This window comes from Ptychodera flava, chromosome 10 (assembly GCF_041260155.1).
Source record: "Ptychodera flava strain L36383 chromosome 10, AS_Pfla_20210202, whole genome shotgun sequence".
Taxonomy (NCBI): domain Eukaryota; kingdom Metazoa; phylum Hemichordata; class Enteropneusta; family Ptychoderidae; genus Ptychodera; species Ptychodera flava.
In genome coordinates this window covers 34,470,813-34,494,168 of record NC_091937.1, presented here as the reverse complement: position 1 = coordinate 34,494,168, position 23,356 = coordinate 34,470,813, and the positions used below count along the sequence as shown (strand labels likewise).

Sequence of the window (23,356 nt, the reverse complement as noted above, 5' to 3'; positions counted from 1 at the left end):
CTCATAGTTCATACAGTGGGAAAACTTATGTGTGACCAACATGTCTGTATTTTCTACTGCAAAACTTGTCATGTTGACTTCTGTTCAAATTTTACTATTTTGATAAAAAACTTTTCAAATTACTTTCTTTTCTAGAGCAATTTGAAAAGTTATGTTACTTTCTGAACTTGACTACATGTTCTTTCCACGTGCCTTGACACAAACACCTACCTTGAATGTATGGGTTTCAACATAGCATGGATCCGGTCCTCAATGGTGTTTCTGACCAGGAAGCGGTGGACAACGGTTGCCCTGGCAACAACAAAGAAATGTACATACAGTTATCGAGCATAACATGCAAATAATGATAACTTTACATATCATATATCTTGAAAAGATTTTACAAAAATCAATGTGAGATAGAAATCTATCAAAGAGTATGAAATGGTAACACTCTATGCTGGACATCGAAAGCATTGTTCTGAGAATGAAATTAATAGTTGCTGAGATGGGACAAAAGTGACATATACATCCATTTTTATCAGTGAGAATAACATTCTAAATTATTATATAGAGTCAGCTTCTCTCCAATTTTCATCAATATTTGCTTAGTCAGTTTTCTGAGTTAAAATCAAATTTAAATTCTACCATTCAATTCCATCTTTCTAGGGACGATTCAGAATTTACTTCCAGGGGGAGGGTGGAGGATTTTCTATTTTCTCGGTGATTTTTTTCCATGGCCCCCCCTAGTAAATTATAGAAAAAATCTATGGCCCCCCCTCATCTTTCCTGTTTTTTTTCCATGCCCCCCCCCTAATATATACATGCATGCTTATACGGTACATTATAGACGTATCTAGTCTAACAAGTTGCAGGAACTGTAGGCCTAGTGGACATTAATCGATGATATAACAAATCATTTCAGCGTTAAGTGACTATAAAAAGAATGATTTGCAGGGACTGCAAGTGGCACACTTTTGGAAAGGGTAGCAATAAACATATCTGGTTGTAAATTTCTGAAGAAAAGTTAATTACTAAATATAAATACTTTTTTCGTTATGTCTCACTGATACATATGATGCACACAAAGACAAGCAAAGATGTCAGTTAGATATGGTAAACAGAAAATCAGAGGAGCAGATAATTGGCAAAGTGATATATATCTTGAAGTTTAATGGTACATCTCATTTGCAGATATCCAGATATTTCTGGAAAGTGAGATGTACATGTACATGCACACGTTCAGCATACATTTTCATTTGATGATGCTGAATATTTGCAGACTCACGGTGAAAGTTTTAAACATTAGGAATTAAAATTGGTGAAAGCCAACTTGTTTTTAATTTTCTCTTTTTTTCTAATTTGGTTGTCATAAAACTAAGTTGCTGCCACTGAAAGCAACAATGCTGAGGAATATTTTAGAACATTTCTTGAACAAAACACCTTATCCAAAACATGAATTTTACATGTTATTCTGCTCATTCCATTCACAATCCAATGTTCATATTAAAATGCAGATAACCCTGTGTAAGTCAAAATTCACATTTTGTCAGCAGTATTTTTCAAAATTGACAGAGCATTCATATTTCAAATTTTTTTAACAAACTTTAATTTTAGAATAGTCATGATGCGCATGTTTTCAGATGACACGAAACAATACATGTTAATTTGTTTTTTTGCCTTTTCTGCCAGCCGCCACTGTGAAATCTTTGATTATACATATCAGAATGAATGGGACACAAAAGTATTAGCATCAATACACAATGTGTAAGCCTATCCACATTTCTCCTAGCCTCATACACACTGAGATCACTTCTTGGACTACAGCAAATTTCTTGTGTACACAATATTTCAACAATCTGACACCATAGCATTGGTGCAGTGCCACATGATCTTCTGGATGCACATACAGGATTATTGGAAAATCAACCCTTTTGTAAATTTTTCACCATATATTTTTGAATGTAATACATAATATTTTTATTTTCAACATTAAAACCTATTCGTTGAAAAGCACCTTGAAGATGAGACGGCCATAGATGTAAGCACTGTAAAAGTTATGTAGAACATTTAAAAAATTTAGAAAGGGTAAAATTGATGAGAATGAAACATAGAAAAAAGGAGCAGAAAAGAAGAGTAGCAGTAGCAGTAGTAGTATTTACTCAAAGGATGAAGTGGGTGTATATTTGGGGTAAAAAACCTCAATTTTTGTATTAATGATAAAAATTAATTTAAGTCGAAAACTAGACAGTATTTTCTGAAATGTAATATTTCACTTGAAAGGATAGTATTCATGTAGAAAAAAACAACTATTTTACTTGGCATTATCCATCTTCATTTTAAAATTGTAGGGTTTAAAGACTGACACTCTAATAATTGATTAAAATCATGATCAGCAAAATTAAAATGCCTCTTATTCAAAATGCCTCATTAAAAATGTAAGAGCTTTATTGCCAAACAAAACCAATTGATAGTTGTTGTGTTATATAGCATTTAAAAAACATAATGTGAAATTTCAGAAAATTTGACCCAGCCGGAGTGGAGTTAAATTCGTTGGAAATTTTGAAATTGGGAGGCAAAAGAAGCCAAGAAATCAGGTGATTTACATACATTTGCATAAATTAACACTTCTTTATCATGAAACTTTCAACTGCTTTACAAGCTACAAGGTAAACCCAACCTTAAAAAGACATTTGCTGTAATTTTTAGCATTTGTTCAATGTTCATCTCTGTGTATCAGCATTTGTTTGTTATTCTATCACTACATAGAACACCCAATGCTGTATTTAGCAACATACCAGTGTGAACATAAATGACCATTGTTATTGTTGATAAATGAATTCTAGTCTGGACTTGATCTGAGATCTCTTTTCAACAAAAACAACCCTGACTGTTCACTGTATGGTTTGTATTGACACGCTAAATACTGGACATTTCATAACGCTTCAGGGAGGAGAACAAGATACTGCAGTAGATGCATAAAACAAACCACTGTGAATATTACCGAATTTGGCAGCTAAAGGAGTTTAACTAAACATGTTGAGTTTATCTGTCATCCAGGTAGCGTCTACGGTGCTCTTTTGTAGAGATCAGAAATTCTGGGCAAATATTGAATTGATGTTTTTTTTCCTTGGCCCCCCCTAAAAGATTGTGGTATTTTTGTCTGGCCCCCCCCTAAATTTTCTTGGGAAAAATGGGTGGCCCCCCCTGAAAATCCTCCACCCCCCCCCCCCCTGGAAGTAAATTCTGAATCGTCCTGTATCAAACATACCACCATCACTTACTTTGTCTGTCCAATGCGATGAACTCTCCCCACAGCCTGCAGTTCACTGGCTGGGTTGATGATCGGTTCAACCAACAGTACATGAGTTGCTTCGACGATGTTCAAGCCATGGCTCCCACAATGCACTGGGAGCAGAAGTGTGGTGACACTGTCATTGTACTTGAAATCCAGTAGGTGAGCCTGTGGAGAGATTTTGTTTAAACTGTCATTCTAAAAAGACAGTATGTTAATTTTAAGCATGTGGTGTCAGGACCACCCTTCCATAATCAATATTCTAGTGTTGACTTTGTGGAGGGACCATGGTTGAATATGGCATGTAAGCCTAGAATCTCTGCTTTACGCTCAGTTTAGATATAATAGTATCTGATTTTGCATCACAAAAAATTATCAATTTCAAACATCTGAACGTTGACCAATGTTTGATATTACATGTATATGGCCCCAAGAATCATGCTCCTTGTACACAAAAATCAGGTGTAACTGTGAACAACCACATAGTTCATAGGTATTGTCAAAGATGAAGGATGAATCAAACCACAGAAAAGGGTAAATTGTATCACCCATGCATATTTCATTGTTGTAATGTTGTTGGTGAAGTCTTTCATAATATAAATGCTACATCAGACACACCGAGAAGTGATTTTATCGATAAAAATGTCTGACCTGGAAATGCCGATGACCAGCGTTGGTGATGTATCTGAATTCCGAGTTGTTTTCTTTCAAAGCCTGGGCAATCACATCTAAGACATCTAGCCACTGCAAGAAAAGGAATGGTAAATAATCTTATTAACTGTCCACTCAAATGAACCCTTTTACCACTATGGTTTGATCCAAACCCATTGTTATCAATGGTGATTGTGGACCTGTCTTCAGAAAATTGGGGGTGTGCAGGTTAAGTTACCAGTACACTCTGAGGGACAAAAAACTGACCATGCATGTTTTGGCAACAGAGATACTGTGGAGTTACCTTTTTCATTCCTTTTGACTCACTAAAGGGCTACTCAAGTACATATCACATTCACACAATTTTCCTCCACTGAACAGTGCAAATACTCATTTCAAATATTTTGCCATGAAGAGAAACACTTCTGCAGCTGACTTGATTCTCAGACCACAGGCAAGCTGCAATACAATATTTTGACTTCCTATCAGGCATGATTCACCACCATGGTTTGGCCCCGACCTATTGTTATCAATGGTGATTGTGGACCTTTTTACAGGGATTTAGGGGTGAACAGGATAATTAATGTGACTTACTGTTGAGAAAACCAATGATTTTGCTCCAGGTTCATTCTGCTGGATTTTACGCAGAGTTCTTACAACAGCCTCAACTTTTGTCGAGTGACTTCCCTGAAATCAAAAATCACCAAGGATGAACATTAACTTCTAGATATAATGCATACAAAGTATCTGTGCAAATTGAACTTCTATGAAACAAAATGTATGTATCAAGGAAATCTGAATTCAACAGTCAAATTACGGTGAGGGGAAAATACCATGCAATGTCCAGTAAGTGTAAATGGTATCAATTCAGAGGACAAGTGCTTTCCTTATCAGTGTCAAGTCTGTTAGTGTGTCTCCTGACATTCAGTGTTTTCGTGTAAAAAATTGTCCTCATGCTTTCCTGAACAGAAGCAGAGAATCAAGGCGGCAGAGAGAGGTTGAGAGGTTGAGAGAGAGAGAGAGAGAGAGAGAGAGAGAGAGAGAGAGAGAGAGAGAGAGAGAGAGAGAAAGAGGTTGAGAGAGAAAGAGAGAAAGAGAGAGAGAGACACACACACAGACAAAAACAGGCAGAGGGATGGAGACAGACGAACACACTGATAGACACACAGATAAAGAGATACAGAGAGAGAGACATTCACAGACAGACACAGACAGATTACAAGAAACAGAGAGAGAGAGAGACAGATGGACTGACAGACGAGGGAGAGAGAGAGAGAGAGAGAGAGACTATCACAATAGTTGAAGTTGATATCTCACCTTGACATTGATGTTTCTATCTTCTTCATCCAAGTGACTGCTTGGATCGGTACTGACATAGGATATCTCTCTGACAGGTGTCCTCTGTCGACATATTGCACATTTTGTGGCTCCTCGCCTGCCACCAACACTGTACTGACGTACCAGTATATCCATACAGTCATTGCAGAAACAATGGCCACAGTGTAACACACTCCACTGTAAAACAGATCACAAATCAGTTTTTGTCATTTTGTTATGAAAGTCTTTGGCTTAACTTTCTCATTAAAATATAGTTTCGAGCAGATGAGAGGAAGAAAGTTTCATTCTTCGTTCGTGCAGAACCACTAGTTGTTAGTCAAAAGTTAAAAACAAACTTGCAAATAGCATGATGGAAACTGGAAAAGAAATTTACACTTGCTGCTGTTTCAAGAGAGTTTGTAAATAAGCAGATAAAAACACAAATAAAATACATAAACAAATAATAAATAAACAGATAAATAAATAAATGCAGATAAACAGATAAATAAATAAATAAAATTTGGAAAAAAAGACATAGAGGAGATTGTAAAAGCATACACAGCAAGTTTCTCTTTCATTTCAAAAATTGGATAAAAAACTGCAATTTACATTTCACATCCTTTCCAAAATCCATTGTCTGATGATAAAACTACTGACCTGTGTTCCGAGTTGTTTATCACATATTGGGCATGGTTCGGGATTGCACCCATCTTGGCAACCATCCTGAACTTTGGCTAAATTGGTCAAGTACAACAACTGGCCTAATTTCTTCCGTAATTCAGATGTGGCTATGACCTTGTCAGACAGGTGTTTCAGTCTGGTAAGATCAAACTTTATGCAAAAAAATGTAAAAAGAGTTAAATAAATACAATTTATGTGTTATTAATTTGATATTTCATCAGGATTAAATACATGAAATAACCTAATCAGTATAAAATTTTTGGCATAATCTATAACATGTTAACCATCATATAGCTATGTACATGTACATGCACATATGCATATACATGTAGGATAAGTATATGTACAGTTAGCTACTAGTCTCATATTCTGGTCATATCATTACATCACCAGATTGTAATTAAACCATGTTTTTCAGTGTAGAATACGGTAAGTATGGCGAGTCATTCAGCTGTCTTTCTTTAAATGTTGTGATAGATCTCTTATTGACTTCATTACATAGTCAATAATATAGACATCAATGTTTTTTGTAAGAATACTTTCCTTTTTCTCATGTTACAATTACCTTTGTTCTCCCGTCCAATTATGCATGTTCTGTCATATACCTAAATCAGTTATGAAAATTCAAGATATCCAGTTGGAATCTTGAACCCTAACCTTCCAACTCTGACCTACCTTGCCTGGTTCAACGATGTAGGGCTGTGAATCAGGGTCATGTGGTTCGTCAGGTAGAAGTAACCGTAGTCTCATTGTGGTCATTTCAAGTTCATCCATGGCAGCGACACGGTCATGCAGCGCCATCCACACTGATCTCAAACACTATGAACCAACAAAAAGAAAAATTGAAAGTCAAACACTTGTATGTATGAACAGTGATTTTGAATGTTGCTTACCTGAAATCCATTGCACATCACTACACGTATTTATGTGATCGTCAGATAGGTAGCTGATAATCACACGAGTGAAACTCAAGTAGTCAGTACCAAACATACTTGAGGTATTCTCATCTTTATTGTAATATTGCTCTGCAATCCTGCATTGAGCAATCTACCCCTCTGAGAAATACTGAATACAGCTGTAAGTTGGCGAAGAGTTTCTACTGATCAACATACCTTAAATTCTTTTCTCAAGTTCTCAAAAAGTTCCATGTGTACATTGCCGTACTGTATTTGGTTTTCATCGTAGTGACGTAGTTTCATAAAGCTGAGTATTTGCTTCATAGTTCTCTCAATTTCACCCACAGCCCATGTCCCCTTGGTACGACTTCCCTGTCCCATCACCAAGGTGTCCCCGTCCTCTTCCTCTATGACCAGCTCCTGCAGATTCCTATGTAGAGACACACAGATGCCAGATTTGCCATATATGGAAAAAGCTGAGATCTGGGGTCAGGTCAAAGTTCATTTGTAACTATGGATCATCGTCATACTTTGATTAAATAGCCAAAGATTTTCAATTATATTTCAAATGAATCATGCATAATCACAAACTATGATTATGATTGTCGGTCATTTTGTCATTCTGCCAAAGTTTCTTGCAGGGAAAAAAGTGAAAAAACGGAAAAATATTCACAGGTATTAAATGTTAAGAAAGGCTAGTGTATCGTCCCCGTCTGATAAAGCTTCTTATATTTGTGAATGGGATGTGAAGTCTGAACCTATAAAAATTTCATCTCTGAAAAAAACTTGTTGTACATTTGAATATACAGGTACTCACCTAGTCTGCATTGAAAATAATTTGGTCTCATAGTCAGAGAAGGTGTCGTCTGCTTGACAAAATACACAACTGCAACATAAAATATGAAAGAGAAAGTATACATAGTTTATTTTTTTAAACAAACTAGAAAGTGAAAAGAGATAAACGTGAGTTCTATATACCTGTCATCAACAACTTGACACTTTTTGAATATTTTTTCTACTTTCATAATGCATTTTTTATTAAATTTGGAAATGTTCATAAAAACTCTTAAAAATCTCACTGCACCATATTCTAAATAATAGATACACACACATTAAAACATACCAGATAATAAAATAACTTGGTTTACTTGTACATACCCGATTGCTCATAAAAATATATTTTAATTATTCTTACACTACAATGGGAATATTGGTATGTTCTGTTAAAAGACTGCTGTAGGTTGACATTTATCAAATCTGACTTTGAACCACAAAACACACACTACTTACTCTTTCTTCACAATTCCTTTGAATGGTCTGAGATGACACTCTATGACAGAGTTCAACATGACTGGTGTGACATCACCACCTAGGTCATGCAGTGTCTGTAGTAACTTGGCATGCGACTCCTGCAGCTTCTCCAGGTGACTTGTCAATACGTACTGCAAACCCCTGCCATCACGGAATCTGAGAAATTGAGATGGGACAATCATGATGTACAAATGATCATTAAAGTCAAATTGAATCCTTTTTGTTTACTCAGTACATTGGTTTGCAGAATGTGGAAGCCAGTATAAACGGTGCTTTCACTTGTTTTATTTGATAAGCTAGATTTTACACAAGGCTGTTGAAAGTTGTCTGTGTCTTTCTGATTAGAATCTGAATGCTGGGGGTGTAATTTGAACAGCGCCCTCAGAAAAATAGCCTCGTTTTCATTTCAAAACAAAGGTCGCAGTAGTACGCTGGGGTCACACAAGCATGGGTCGCCTAAACATGCGTACATTCACGCTATACCGCAGACCTGAGTGAATGTTATAGGTAATATTTGTTTTTTAGGAATTTGTTTCTGATATAAACAGTTTGTCATGTAAAAATAAACCTACCTTCAAAAGATTGTCGATGTGTATACTGAGTAGTTTCTGTTGCATAACACGATTTGGGTCTGTCTATGAAGGAGAAACGGGGCTAGTAAATGGTCTTCCGGTCTTGAACACCGATCAAATTTCAGCAGTGTCTTTTTCAGTAGCAATTGATTGTGTATACCAACTTTTAACTTCACTGAGCTATTTTACTGGAAATGGTACACTTTTCAATAGACCCTTGGCGAAACTTCGTCTAAAAACTTCACCTATGAATGCCGTTTTCTAGTACTTGTTAGTGGGCATTATATATTCACCACAGATTAGATGGCCTCTACAAACGAGAATAATTTTATGTTAACTACAACTACAGTTCTTTAGTATATTTTTTTCTCAGAATTTTAGAATTTATAAATTATTTTATGTATCTTGAAGTCTGTTTCTATATAAAGGAAAATGAGAGCAACTTTACACATCGTTTTCTACCTTTGATAGTGATGCGGTATATTGATTCGATCAATGTGGTTTAATGATATGGAGAAACATGGCGAGACACCGGTGAATCGATAAGTGCTTTGACCCTGGTCATGTGATCTGGGTCCCCAGGAAAGAACCGGTTATGTGTTGGAGCTATTTATCCCACATGTTAATTTGATAGTAGCGATTGTTCATCAACTAGAGATGCTAGTATGGATGTTGTAGTCTGAACTTTGAGTGGTTTGTTGGTCAGACCGTTCGTGTTTATTTTATCCTCGTGCTTGATTTGTGCCCGAACGAGGATGTCTCTTAAATTTTTATTCCTTTTGTATGCTATGATAGGTTTTTCTGGAAAAACTTTGACCAGTGTTTGATCGGCTTCTATTATTTTCCAATTTTTTGTTAGACATTGTTTGATTTGCCTGGTTTTGATGAATGGACTGAAGGTCGTTGTGTAAACCAGTTTTGTTCTTATGTCATATTCCTCTTATCTTTATCGGTGAGGTATCGTCGATGGTTGGTGAGATTAACATCTTTCTTTATACGAGATATATCTTTTTTTTCTATAATCTTGTTGTTGAAGTTTGCGTGTGAGAAAGTTGACCTTTTCAATGAAGTCCATGTCGTTGTTGCATGTGCAAGCATATCGGAGAAGTTCACCTTTAATGAAGCCTTTGAAAGTGCCGCTCGGGTGACACGAATTTCTCAATAAATATTGGAACGTGTCGGTTGGTTTTGTGTTGGTTAAATTAAAAAGAAAATTAATAAGTTCTGAATTCAATATACTGCAAAGACAACAGCTTTATTCTAAATAAACCTGAAGTTTGATCAATACTTAAGGGGTAGACCCACCTTCCTTGAGTGATTTTGGTCATTTTTTGTTTTATGGTAAATTTTGAATCTCTCTAATATGGCCTTTGAGTGGACGATAAGTTTGAAACCATAACATACTCGGAAATGAGTTAAATTTAACAAAATTGAACATTGTAGGTCAGTTCGCGTGCCGTGTTTTTCTTATGTCTTAACGGTTTCCAGATTAGTCAAGGCTATCTCAAGAGCGTAAGCAGATTACATTAATTCCATCCGGAGGAGTGCGCATGCGTCAGTCTTCTTCCCAGCTGCCGGCAGGAAGTACTAGCATGTCGTGGCTACTAACATGCTGAAGGTAGCCGGCCGTCGATTGCAAAAGCATGGTCCACAAAAGCGAAATATCAAGCATATATGGCGGGAATGAGAGAATAGTTAAAATTGTCAGAGTTACAGTCAGGCTTAAAACTCCAGTTTCCGATGCGTTGAAAAGGTGTAAACTGGAAATGGTCGCAATCGAGGACTGTAACGCAGAACGCGTTATACTCATTCAACACTAAACTGAGCTTCAAACAAAAACTTGTGATACATCTTGCGCACAACAGAGAGGCTGCTCATTGTAGTTTACGTTATTTTTACATCGTTTTCCTATAACACTTATTTAATAAAACTGTTCCCGTATAAAACAAATAACGGTCGAAAATCCAAATAGTAGGTCTTTGTCTTTACATGTTTGCTAAATAAAGTCCAGAATTCAAAATTAATCGCTGCTGAAAACCAAAACGTACATTTGTGTCTGCTAACAAATGACGTTGACTCATGCAAAGTATTCTTAACCGCGGACATCCGGGAACTTGCGGTTTTTAACGTCATTTTTGCGTCACACTGCGTGAGAACAAAATATTGAAGTGTGGATTTTTCGACCTTTACACCTGTATTCAAGTTTCAACATTATGTCAATGATAAATACTGAGTTCCGTCCTTTGTCACATAATTTCTGCATTGTTCACTGTCCTGTATAGTCAAATCCCAATTCACCTCACTCGTGCGCGTGAGGTGAAAGTGACGTCACTCCGCGGTCAAGAATAGTCTGACATTTAAAACTGACCCCGCCCTAATCAAACTAGGCTACTCCGAAAATCCTAAAATTACGTCTTTTTCTGATAACAGTTTACATGTTTGTCTGCACCTAATGAAGGCCGACATCATTCAAAATTGATCCCGCTCCGAACTAATTGCGACTGATGATAAAAATGTCAGATGATTTTTTAACGTCTGCAAATGCCCAGTGAAGTCCGGCAACCAAAACTGTTCCCGCTTACGTTACGGTTTACACGTAAAGCATGCAATGAAGATTACGTTCCTGTACGTCACCACAAGTTTTCTATCTTTTTTGTGAAAATGGTTGCGACGTCTTTTTGTTTCGACAGTTGGGCGAGCAACATTCCTCTCAGTAGAAATTTAATAGAAATATGCCAATAGTTCGAAATTTTATAACGAGAAAATCGCGCCGGTGTCTGCTCTGCCCGGTTTGGAAACGTGAGCTTATTGTTTTGTAAATTCTATGCGGGCACAGAGGGAACGTGATGCGGGTAATGCACGTAAAGTTTTGCTATATTACATTAGAATGATGCCGTGATTTACAATGTAAACACAATGTTGATCTAGCATTTGTTTTTCAATCTGTACCGGAGCTAATCATAGAGCATAATTTGTCTCGATCAACTGAACTTTTATTGGCGGACTGCTCATGAAGTGAGTCGAAGTCCAGGGTCGAAATCAATCTCGATTGAAAAGTATGCGATATTTCATAGCACAAATTCATGTCAGTATAGCTTTAAAATCATTGCGATTGAATTGTTATTTGGTAATTATAAACTTATGCGGTAAATTTAAAGAAACCAAAATTGAAAATGATAGAATAATTTCCATGAACTTGAAAAAAATTAAACAACCATGAACGTGCTTTTTTCGAATCAGCAACTACTTTTTCCTGTGGATAAACTCAATCACGCTGAAAAACAGCGTGCTGCTGGTCTGTCTATCGTCGTTATTATAGTAGTTCAACGGACAGTCGCCACCGGAGAACGACGAATGCTCGTTTCCACATATCAGCCAACGCGATATTCAACTGTTTGACTGAAGTTCACGCATTTCATTACTTGTACAAAATTCGACCGTCGCGATTTTAGAATGACGCATTCAGTTTAATATCAGCGTGGTCACAGATTCACATCTGTTTTAGGTACTCGCCTCCATGGTACTCGCGAAGCCAAAACAAGTCGCTTTTAGAATTGTTCAAGTTTCGTGTCAGAATCGATTTATTTCAGTTTTCGCGAACTTTTTATACCATTAGGAAATCGTTTTAGATACCATATATTGTCAGGTGTTATATTTAGTTTAGCCTAACGATGGGTTCTAACCTGACACAACACAAAGTTAGCCCGGCACTGGTGCTTCTGAGGTCGGAAACCGCGTTCATGTAGCTGTCCGTTTTTAGCTCCATGCCATGTTCAAGGCGGACTGTGGTCGTACTTCAAGATGCAGTACGGAACGTAAAAGCTAACGTACGCAACACGGCGTCTGAATGAACTTCGTCTTTGTCGGTATGTACCACATTGTAAATTCATTGTCACGTGTCTCTCTCCGGACAGGAAGCTGAAAACGCGATGACGATTGCGCAACCAAAGAGAGGAAAACACAATGTTCTCGGACTTGGCATGCAAAATCACATAATTTTACGAAGTATATACGCAGCCAGCCATTTCTTCGCTTGCTAATCAAATTTTAACTGGTACACTACAGTGCACAGTTAATACGCTAGTTTGTATTTAGCAAGAAGATTATCCCCAGATTTAGCTCGGAATGACAGTTGTGTAAATAAAGCCTAATGCTTACGCCGCGAACTGGCCGTTTCAGTGTTCATTTTCTTCCAATTTTCACGTCATGTATCATTTCATTCATACCACAAATTCAGACAATTGTGTAAAAAGTCCTGTACTTCATTATGGGCTGGGAATTTCCACCGAAAATGTGAGCGAACCGGAATTTTAGCCGACTTTGTGCGACTCCAAGGGTCGCATACACATTTCTGCGATTTACTCCGTTCCGTTTTTGGCAATGTATCGCAACTTCTGGAGAGTGTAACTTGGCGCCACGTTGACGGATTAGCCTTATCTTTGCACAGGTTGTAGTTAGTGACTGTTTCTACAAAACCGTGTCTCAGAATTCCGATAATGTTCCTAAAAACAAAAGATATCGTGACAAACGTGGACAAAAGCCGTTAATTTATTCAGAATCCACCACTTCTCACTTTCAAGGCTAATTGTGCAAACACAAAGCGGAGTATCAAAAATCCAAGAGTTTTTTTACACACCTTACCCTGCTATCGATTGCAGTAAACGACTTACCAATGGCCATCACCCTCTCGTACTTACACTTTTTTAAGTGAAAAAAACTCAAAAACACACATTTTTGAGCAAAACAAACACACGCAAACAGGTTTTGAAATATTCTTACAATTTTTATAATCTTCAATTGTCGAGCTACCCAAACATATACTACATGTCGGGTTAAAGATTCATTTTAATGGTGAAAAATCAGGTTAAAGAAAAGTGTCTGCGAATGTGGGTCTCCCCCTTAAGCCTCACAGACTTGACTGCAACAACACTGAGACAAATCAGACACGAAAATTACGTCAAAAAAGTTAAAAGTGAACAACCATGAGGTCACATGCACAAGTTTTTCTATGGGAAGCCCCGGCTGGAAGCTTCGAAGCCATCCTCGGACTGTGATGACCCTGAAAAAAAAAGAGGGAAAATAATTAAAAACAACTTTGACACGAATTTTACGTATTACAACCTAAAAGTGTCACTTGATGATAGTTTCCCCAAAAAAGTAACATTTGACCTAAAAATACGCACATTTTGGGGATTTATTTCACTATGAGCGTATGCGAGTACACAGTGTATGTGTAAACGTACAGTACACTAATGTTGATTTGGCGCCATATTGGATTTTAGCGGCAAAACACAGCGGCGAACTTTGCCACCCAACATCAAATTCCTGGCATGAACAGACAAAATTCAGCGGTAAAAAGCTAATTAATAGTATAATTCCACGAACTATGCTTGATTTTGGGCCTTAATTCATGCTACCGTAGTTGGTACAGCAACACAAGTCCGCGCTCGACATATAACATCGTACTATGAAAAATCGCTGAAATCGCAAAATTCACTTTAATTTTTCAAACAGAGCCCCGAAAAGTCACTTACCTTCTCAGAAAATCCAATTGAAGAGATGAAGTTGGTCTCCAATGATAATTATCGGCGAAAAAATGAGGATTTGGGAGCGACTGAAAAACTGTGTTAGCCAGCCAACGGTCACAGTGTAGACTGAGTTGCTGAGTGCCGTTCGAAAGGAAATGGCATTTGCATATGCAAATTGCACCCCTAGCGTTCAGACTGAATTTTAAAGAATCTGAACGTCTTTTTGTCTGTGTCTATCCATCTTTACATGTTTGTATGTATATGCATGTATGTATATGCATATTTATACACACATATGTGTGCATACATGTGTATTTGTGTGACTGATGTATGTATGTATGTATGTATGTATGTATGTATGTATGCATGCATGTATGTATGTACTGGAGTGTATTTTATGTACCAATTTAAGTATCTTTGGGTGGATTAACATGGATGCAAGTAAGATTCAAGATCGCCTTTACGAAATTCGGATGATATATACAAAATATAGATAAGTCTCAGTTTATCGATGTATAATACTGACCATGTGAATGCACATGTGACACTGAGTGTGGTTGCATCTTTGCATGTGTATGTGAATTACATTTATGCTTGATATGGTTTAAGGCTATGGCAGCTGACTGATGCAAGTCAGTTGGAACTGTATAGTGAAAGCACATTGTAACTCCTTCTACGCTGACCTGTAATACAGATTCCTCTTGAGAATATTCAAGTTTAAGTACTACTGACATCACTTACTTATTAACAATGGACATAGTATCAGTGGATGCCTTGGATTCCAACTCTTCTTTGATTCTTTGAACTAACTCATCATCTTGGTAGGTGTACATACTCCATGTAATGCCGTCCACCCACCACTCTGAGCCATCTTTAAACTATCAACAAAGTTACCATCTTTTAGTACAATGAAACATGAGTAGCATTTCCTTAGATTTCCCAAAGTGTTTGGATATGTATTACTGTGGCATGAAGCATTAATTGTCACTCACTGTGCAATAATTCAGTAATACGGTGTAGAACTCTTGTCAGAGGTCATCTAAAATGAGTCATGAATTTAACTACAGTTCGTAAAAAGTAAAGCACACGACTGGAACTAATTTGGGAGGAGAGGATATTGTAGTAATGTTATTTTATCAGCATATTTAAGCTCATCTACTTTTTTGTGCAATCCACTTGTTTACATTCAGCCATGGGGCACTTAACACTTTTATAAAGTTGAACAATTAAAATATCCTTAGCCTATTCTCCCAAATTAGTTCTAATCGTGTCAAAGACAGTGTTCCACAATTAAACATCTTAAACGGGATTCTGGGACCAAACACGGCACGTCCGATCAGTAGCATGGCATTTTTACATTTGCATAGATTTACTACAATCCGGCTTTATAGGGAAAGTTCCTGTTTACCTTTGATTATAAAACTGACAGTGAACTGTGTTGTATGAAGAGAATGAACACAAATATAATTGAATGTAAACAAATGGATTAAAAGAATTTGTGGTCTATTTGTCGTATGTGTTATTTCAGGGATGAGTACATAAATACTGATACCTTATTTCTCAGTTCAGAAATCTTTTCCTGAACAGGTAGTAGATTCTGCTCTGCTTGCAACACCACTGCATTGGCTTTTGTCATGTATGTTGACTTGATGTCTTCGGCCTATGAGACAGTGATGGAAATACATCTGCATTACAGTTAACACTGTGTTATTCTTTAGAGTATATTTGTGCATACATCACCATATCTTTACATACATAATTCCTAATTTGCATAATTTGCATAGTACCCGCTAAGTTTGAATCAGCGGTTGGGAATATTGCTACACGTTAGTTTGTCACAACATTTTTCAAACCTAACTCTCTCTCCAGGGATAAGTCAGTGAGAGAAATTCATGTATGATGGTACGTTCTTTTAGATATATTTGCATCAATAATCATTAATTCATAAAATACAGGAAAAACATGCCAAGTTTAGATTAATGGTGGAAATGCTGTAGAAATTCAAACATTTGTCACATAATTATTTTGATTGGCTGTCTCTGGTTCTTTGATAAAAGTCCATGCAGCTTGTACATACAATAGCATACATTTGCATCTATAGATAAGTAATAATTTACATAATCTATCTAGAAACTTGTATTGAAGACGGGGAATCTTGTCAAAAAATGAAATTTGTCACCTCATTTTTCAGTTGGCTATCTCTCAGCGTTGGATCTATTCCTGGATGATTCTGTGAAAGTAGTTCATGAAGGTTGTGTAGTGCATGGAGCCGTTGTAGTGAATCCGTTTTCAGCTGTCCTTTGTGCTCTTCAACAGATCGGAACACTTCACGATACTTCTCAGCAGCCTCCACATACTGTAGAAAACAAAGGAAAACAAGCTGTCAGTGAGCCTTACAGTGACTGGTAACAAATCTGGGATGTACTCGTACAAGGTAAGAGCTCCAATTATAACTTTACATGGCCAGTGTATGCCTAGTCTTCACGTTATGAGAAAATTGAGTTAAGGTAGTGTGCGCCTTAAAAGTGAAAGACTTAAACTTTTGCTCAAATTTGGCCCCATGAAACCTTCAACCTTCAACCAAATCAAGAATAAAAACCAAGGGTCAACATTCAAAATTTGGCACAAGAGAAACAAATTACATGTACTTTAATATACATTTACCAAGATCTGAAATTCAAAATGGCCGCCATCTCTGTGTTAACTATATGTGGAAAAATGAAATTTTCGATTCATGAAAGACTAAGACAGTAAAAACGTTTCTCCATCAAAGAGCTTTAAAGTGGGCCCCCACAAGTGGTAGAACAGAAAAGAATTGTATCAATTTGAGAGTCCAAATATCTGGCCCCAAGGCACATTCTACCTTAATCAACTTGTACTTTGATCTTTCTGCTGTGAATACCCAGAGAGATTTGACAAAATAAATAGATACTGCACTTACTACTGGCAATTTAGGATTATGACAAAGTTATAGGCCAAATGAATGATACTAATGTAACACTGATTTCTAAACCTCCACTAAAGCAAGATTTGTAGCGAAATGTCTCACTACAAGCCCTTTATTTGTTATTGGTAAGACCACTTCAAACAGAATTGGAGGTGCCAAAGTTAACTATATTACCCATTGCAAGCAAGATGAAAAATCTTATTTATGAAGTACTTATGTAAATTTCTGATCACTGTATAGTGTAAAATAAACAAGTAGACCCAGTAACATTCAACTTGTTATCTTGGCATAAATTTGTGATTTGATCAGTGATGTAAGCTTTGAATAGACATATCAAACTGAGTTTAAATGCACACATTAAAGTAGAAGTATGAACAAATATCGAGACAGACATATATTGCTAGTAAGATTTCCAAAACTCTCACCTCCTCCTTGATGATATGCAATGCTGCTAATCCATTCAGAGCACAGATCAATTGTCTGTGAGCTTCTTCACATTCAAGTTTTGTCTTCTGTGTCAGGGACTTCAGCAGCTCTTCCATGGTCATGGTGCTCTTGTTGAGGGGGATGAACTCCCCTCGGACAGCTTGAGGGTGACAGCAGGCTTGTCTGAGCCGTAGCAGAGGCCACATCATCTGGGAATGGTGAGGCGAGACAAGAGATGATGGAACCATTACCACTGGAATCTTAATCCAAATCTAACTCTACAAGATATTTGCTGAATCCATAGACCCTTGTGAGTGTATGCTGAATCTGATTAGAGCTGTAGACACTAATCCAACATTACATATCTCATGCCTAGATACGGAGGTTAGAATAAAGACTTCACTGAAAGAATACTGGATGGATGATACCGGTATGAAAGTTACATAATAAAAACAAAATTGTTCAGAAATTTGGGCAGCTAAATTTTTGCAATGGGACAAGGCTCTGATGTATGTAAATGTCGCTTGCCATTCAAATATTGTGCACTCTCTTGGGCTACATTTCACAGCTAATTTACGTAACCTATTTGTATTTATGTCTTGTCTTATTTCAATTGTTTATTGTTCATTACGCTGAGTAAAGATGAATTCAAAATTTACAGCATATGTTTTGGGAGTGAGCAAATCCATCTAGTGTTTGTGATCATCTGATTCATATTTTGCACCCCTGTAGTTTTAGGTTGTTAGCTTGGTGTATATCGCTTACGGTCCACGGAAGAATATTGTGGTCCCAGCACTAACATCACAACATATTTTCTTCACTGGTCACCATTGGACTTAACAAAAGAGTTGTGACTGCAGTGGTAGAACACTGCTGATAGAACACTGCCACAAGGCAGCCATTAATCTACCATAATTAAGTAAAAAGACAGGATTAAAATAAACCAGTCCATGTATAAAATGAAGTGGCTCTCAGAACTTACAGCATGTACAACTTGTCTGTCAAGTTGATTCAGTTTGGTGTCTGGCTCTTGGGGCCACTTGTTCAGCACCTAATGAAGAAAAATACAGAAAATATTGCTTATGAGGCCAATACAATTTCTAGCATTGCAATTTATTCCAGTGTTTTTCAATATTCAAGCAAAAATTCTAAGCTTGAGTATTTGCCAATTTATTTGCCTTTGGCAATTAGAACGTCAAAACTTTGTTTTGTATGAGAAAATTATAATATTATTTGAAAATGTTAACATTTTCAGTGATATAATCTACAATCCTATCTTTCAAGAGTATCTGACTGTACTTATAACAACTGTCTGACAGTATCTTACCCTGATGACATCTTGTGCACAGTCTTCATGCTTTCTGCGGTAGAAATGTTTCTCCACTGGTGAAAAATTCAACCAATGGATTTGCTCCGTCTGGCTTGGTATATTGATCTGAAACCAAATGAGAAAAAATTGGAATATTTAATTCTCAGTTGAAATGTCAGAGGACTATCAGTATTGATGAATTTTTTGTTCTTATGTAGTAAACAAAAGATGTCTCTCAAGATGAATCTGATGTTTTACAAAAGAAGCTAATGTTCAAGAAGGTTATGTTTACAAATATTGCAGTAATTACGATCCTTGATTTATCTAAACCTATCACATGCTCCCTTTTGGCATGGGATTTTCTTATGCAATTAACAGATGAATGACACTTTGCCTCTTGCCTTTATACATCAGACTCTTCCAACAGAAGAGTTCTGTAAACCAAGTAAACCACAAAAAACGTGCATAATCAACTACAGACTTTGTTTCTGACGTTCTGTGGTTTAGAATTTATCCGGACACCAAACCTGCCAATTACCCAGCAACTTCGCTGATGATATTGAGACTTTGATCAGTAATAACCAAAGCACTTTGGTAATTCACCTCAAACTTGTTACTTGATCTGCCTGCATGAGTGCTCCATGGGGTACACAATGTGTATACAAAGTTACTAAGTAATAAGTACCATACCAGTGCCATAAACTAATTTGTGACAGGGTTTCGCATTCCACACGGTACATGTGTGCTTTACATCTGTGTATCCTACCTTGATTCATGCGGCAATTTCACCTAAATGTCATTGATCTTGGCATAGTGTAATCAATTTGATTTGATAGAGTGATATAAAATACTGTGTCAGTTAAGCTCAGAATCGTTGCTGAGTATTCCTGCCTTTTAGCAATGGTTGTCTATCAGTATAAATCTGAGGAGTGCCAGTTCATGGAGATCGAGAGATTGTAAATCTTTTTTGTATTTTTTCTTCTTTCACTTTCTCTGGTGTAAGTCGATTTAGGAAAGTGATTGAAAGTTGATTTTCACTATTTGTGCTTAAATCAGCATGTTTCAGCGTTTATGGTAAAAGTATAAGAGTTGGACTGTTCAATCAGACAATGCTCATTGAGGTTACAGAAATAGTCAGCAGGTTTTCTGCTGCAAGCTTTATTTGTCCTGAACAATTTTCATCACTTTGTTCAGCATTTTTTGTATGGGTACACCATTGAACACTTTGAATGCAAAGTCATGTCTAAAATTGGTTTATGTTATCTCTGCAAGCACTGCAGTTGTCAATGTCTGTGTTTACACTTTGCCACCCATGGAGTTTAATACTGCAACCAGATCAAGTATCAAGCTTGAGGTGAATTACCCAAGTGCTTTGGTAATTACCGATCAAAGTCTCAATATCATCAGCGATCTTGCTGGGTAATTAACAAGTTTGGTGTCTGGATAAATCGTAAAACCACAGTAAGAAACAGTGGTCAGACTTTCCATTCAAGCAATCATCAGATGGGCTACTGACGTCTTACCAATCTCATAGCAATAGTCATATAAGAGAAAGTTTCACCACCATATGCACTCTTTACCTGGTCCAGGACATCTTTCTTGGCTGTCCTCCATAACACTTTAGCCACAGCCTCATTGACCGGCTTTGGATTCCCATTCAGATAAGGTTGATATAGCAGCTTATTCCACCAGTACTTCACCCAGTATGGATCCAAACCAAGGAATAAAAATAGACCATACAAATCTGAAAATAAAATTGCTTCCATTGAAAACGAATGCCATGGGAAACAGTTTGTTGATACAACTCCTTAGCATGACTTTTTTCAATTTACCTCATTTCAGAATGGTGGTTGGGTGTCAGAGACAAAATGTATGAGCCATGCAAAGGAAATTGGGGGCAACATGGATGGGCCACTCTGAAACACATGGCTCAATTGGGCAAATTATGACCAACTTTGATAAGGTTGAAAGAAAGCTACAATGATCTTATTTACCAAGAGACTACATGTGCTCCCTTCTAGTTCTACTTTTTAACCTGTTCACCCCAATCCCCTGTACACAGGTCCACAATCACAATTAATAACAATGGGTTTTGGACTAAACCATGGTGGTGAAAGGGTTAAAGCTTGCCAATTGCACATTCTTGTGCAGAGTTCAAACTTTGAAATAGTGTTGGGCAGAGTTGTTGAAAGATGTACCCTATTATACTATCTTACCTTCCATGCCTTTCTGTATGGGAGTACCAGTCACACACCATCTGTTCACAGCACTCAATCTCAAAGCCATTTCAGCAGCCTGGTGTAAAGAGGCAAAAGTCTGTCAGTGTTTTGTTGATTTGACATTATTTTGGCCTCCTTGCATGGCTATTAAAATATCTGGAACATTTCTGTTCTCTTTGTGTATCTGAGTGCCACAGACTGAAAGATACATCACTTGAGGGCGCTCTAGTGCACTCAAACAACGGACCTTTCAGTCTATGAATGCCACTAAGAGGTTAAGCATGGGAGCTGATTGAAGCAAATCATGGGAGGGGGTACAAGGGGGTCACATAACTGGCACAGAAGACATCATTCCCAACACCATATTTATTACTTAAAATCAATATACAGAGAATTTTTCTCATGTTATTTTGGCATGAAAGACTTTTTCAAGCAGACTCACCATTGATAATGATGAGCCCTGGCCAAACTATGGTTGTGAAAGCCTTAAGGTAGAATGCGCCTCAGGGACAGATATTCAAACTTTAACATTTTCAAGATTCGTTTGTGATTTACCACTTGTGGGGGCACATTTTGAAATTCTTGGAGTAAGACACATTTTCACTATCTTAGTTTCTCGAAAATATAAAATTTCACTTTTCCACTTGAGTTAACACAGGGATAGCCGCCATTTTGAATTTCAAAAACTGGTAAAGTTTAGGTCATTTGTTTCTCTCGTACCAAAACCACGCACAGTGACCCCTGATTTTTATTCTTGATTTGGTAAGAGAATGGCTGTAAGTTTTGCAGAGGAAAGTTTCAGCAAAACTCTCTCACTTTCGAGGCACACACTACCTTAAGTGTCAGAGCACCAAACACAACTCCTTTTTCTTTCTTTTTTCACAAAATAACACTGGTGATCATGAGAAAATATTTTAGGAAATATTTTTTTCTGAACCTGTAAATTTTCCCGATAATTTTGTAACATTAAAAACCTAGACACTGCAAGCAATTGTATATATCAAAGGAAAGAAATACACACTGAATATTGTTTCAAACAATCTATCAAACAATATATAAACAAACCTAGCTGATGAAAGAACAAGAAAATGATTGAACAAGCTTTACATTCAGAAAATATGTGTTTGTGGCTGATTTTACAAAATGTAAATAAAGATTTCAACTTGGACAAAATAGATTACATGTCAATTCCTTTGGAAAAATCACTTAAGTCTCAATGGTCTTCTTAATAACTACAGTATACCAAATAAAACATACAGAGTGATATAACAGCTCATTAGGCCAAAGAAATTAAAAATTTTGTGTTGTGCGCATAGACTATTGGAGGTTTTCATAATTAAAAACCATCCAGTGTATTTGAATGGGATTTAATAGTGTAGCCTTTTTGTCTGCGACCTTTGTTTACAAATTTTGTAAAATGTGGAAAACACATTTCATGCTTGCAGAATATCACACTACAGTGTAAATTCTGGAGTACATATAAATTTTAGTAAATTCTGCTTTGATTCTAGCATGAGCACTCCTACTACATTGAAACAATTGAGTAGATATAATACTTGAGCCTGTAAAATTTTCTGTCTATGTTTTTTGAACCCCTGACCCCTTACTTTCCAAAATTTTGAGTGGATGTAAAACAAAGAATTTAATTACTTTGGCCTTGAACGGTGAACTATCACTTAAGAACATTCTAAGCTATCAGAGGATGTTATGGATGCTCAATCCAAGAATACTTCAAATACAAATGCAAGAACAATGAACCAAACTTTAAGATGCATTTTGAAATGAGCCACAAATATCAAAAAGGCTGTTACATATACAATAGAATGGAAAGATCATCTGAAGCATACAGCTGATGCCGGTTACAACAATCACAACCTGGAGTTGATATCACAAATATTTCAGGGTTGAAGCTGATTCTTGATTTTACACACCATATGATAATTTATGTACTATGTCATAATATATGACAGCACACATCTATCACAGATATTTATAATTCATACACAGATTGGAGTTCTCTATGGCTACGATAACACCCTATACAAAATATTTAGTGTGCACCCTTCACCAGAATATTTGTCTACAGACCTAATAAGAGAAAACGTGATATTGTTACTTCAGTTAACTGAACCTATCATGATATCTCTATGGTTAAAACACAATACAGTATTGAATTGATATATTGTCATTACAATTTCACTTAATATCCAGGTTATGATAAATCT

At 36.8% G+C, this 23,356-nt stretch overlaps 1 protein-coding gene and 1 long non-coding RNA gene across 3 annotated transcripts in view; one reads left to right on the top strand and one right to left on the bottom strand.

Annotated features, from left to right (window-relative positions):
* LOC139142606 (uncharacterized) overlaps window positions 1–17,838 on the top strand; it is a 59,327-nt gene extending 41,489 nt beyond the window's left edge. For both annotated transcript variants that reach the window (XR_011554424.1, XR_011554425.1), the window contains exons 3-4: window positions 16,547–16,664; window positions 17,699–17,838. This is a non-coding gene — a long non-coding RNA (uncharacterized lncRNA). The remainder of the gene's footprint in view (window positions 1–16,546; window positions 16,665–17,698) is intronic.
* Window positions 1–23,356, bottom strand: part of LOC139142605 (E3 ubiquitin-protein ligase SHPRH-like) — a 54,044-nt gene that overhangs the window by 4,479 nt on the left and 26,209 nt on the right. The window contains exons 10-27 of the mRNA XM_070712599.1: window positions 21,129–21,207; window positions 20,493–20,656; window positions 18,931–19,038; window positions 18,586–18,654; window positions 17,603–17,812; window positions 16,410–16,586; window positions 15,783–15,890; window positions 14,972–15,108; window positions 8,110–8,286; window positions 7,637–7,705; window positions 7,036–7,249; window positions 6,599–6,742; window positions 5,900–6,073; window positions 5,243–5,440; window positions 4,520–4,612; window positions 3,926–4,018; window positions 3,264–3,442; window positions 211–291 (exon numbers count right to left, since the gene is read on the bottom strand). Of these exons, the coding sequence (XP_070568700.1) occupies window positions 211–291; window positions 3,264–3,442; window positions 3,926–4,018; window positions 4,520–4,612; window positions 5,243–5,440; window positions 5,900–6,073; window positions 6,599–6,742; window positions 7,036–7,249; window positions 7,637–7,705; window positions 8,110–8,286; window positions 14,972–15,108; window positions 15,783–15,890; window positions 16,410–16,586; window positions 17,603–17,812; window positions 18,586–18,654; window positions 18,931–19,038; window positions 20,493–20,656; window positions 21,129–21,207 (2,474 nt within the window). The remainder of the gene's footprint in view (window positions 1–210; window positions 292–3,263; window positions 3,443–3,925; window positions 4,019–4,519; window positions 4,613–5,242; window positions 5,441–5,899; window positions 6,074–6,598; window positions 6,743–7,035; window positions 7,250–7,636; window positions 7,706–8,109; window positions 8,287–14,971; window positions 15,109–15,782; window positions 15,891–16,409; window positions 16,587–17,602; window positions 17,813–18,585; window positions 18,655–18,930; window positions 19,039–20,492; window positions 20,657–21,128; window positions 21,208–23,356) is intronic.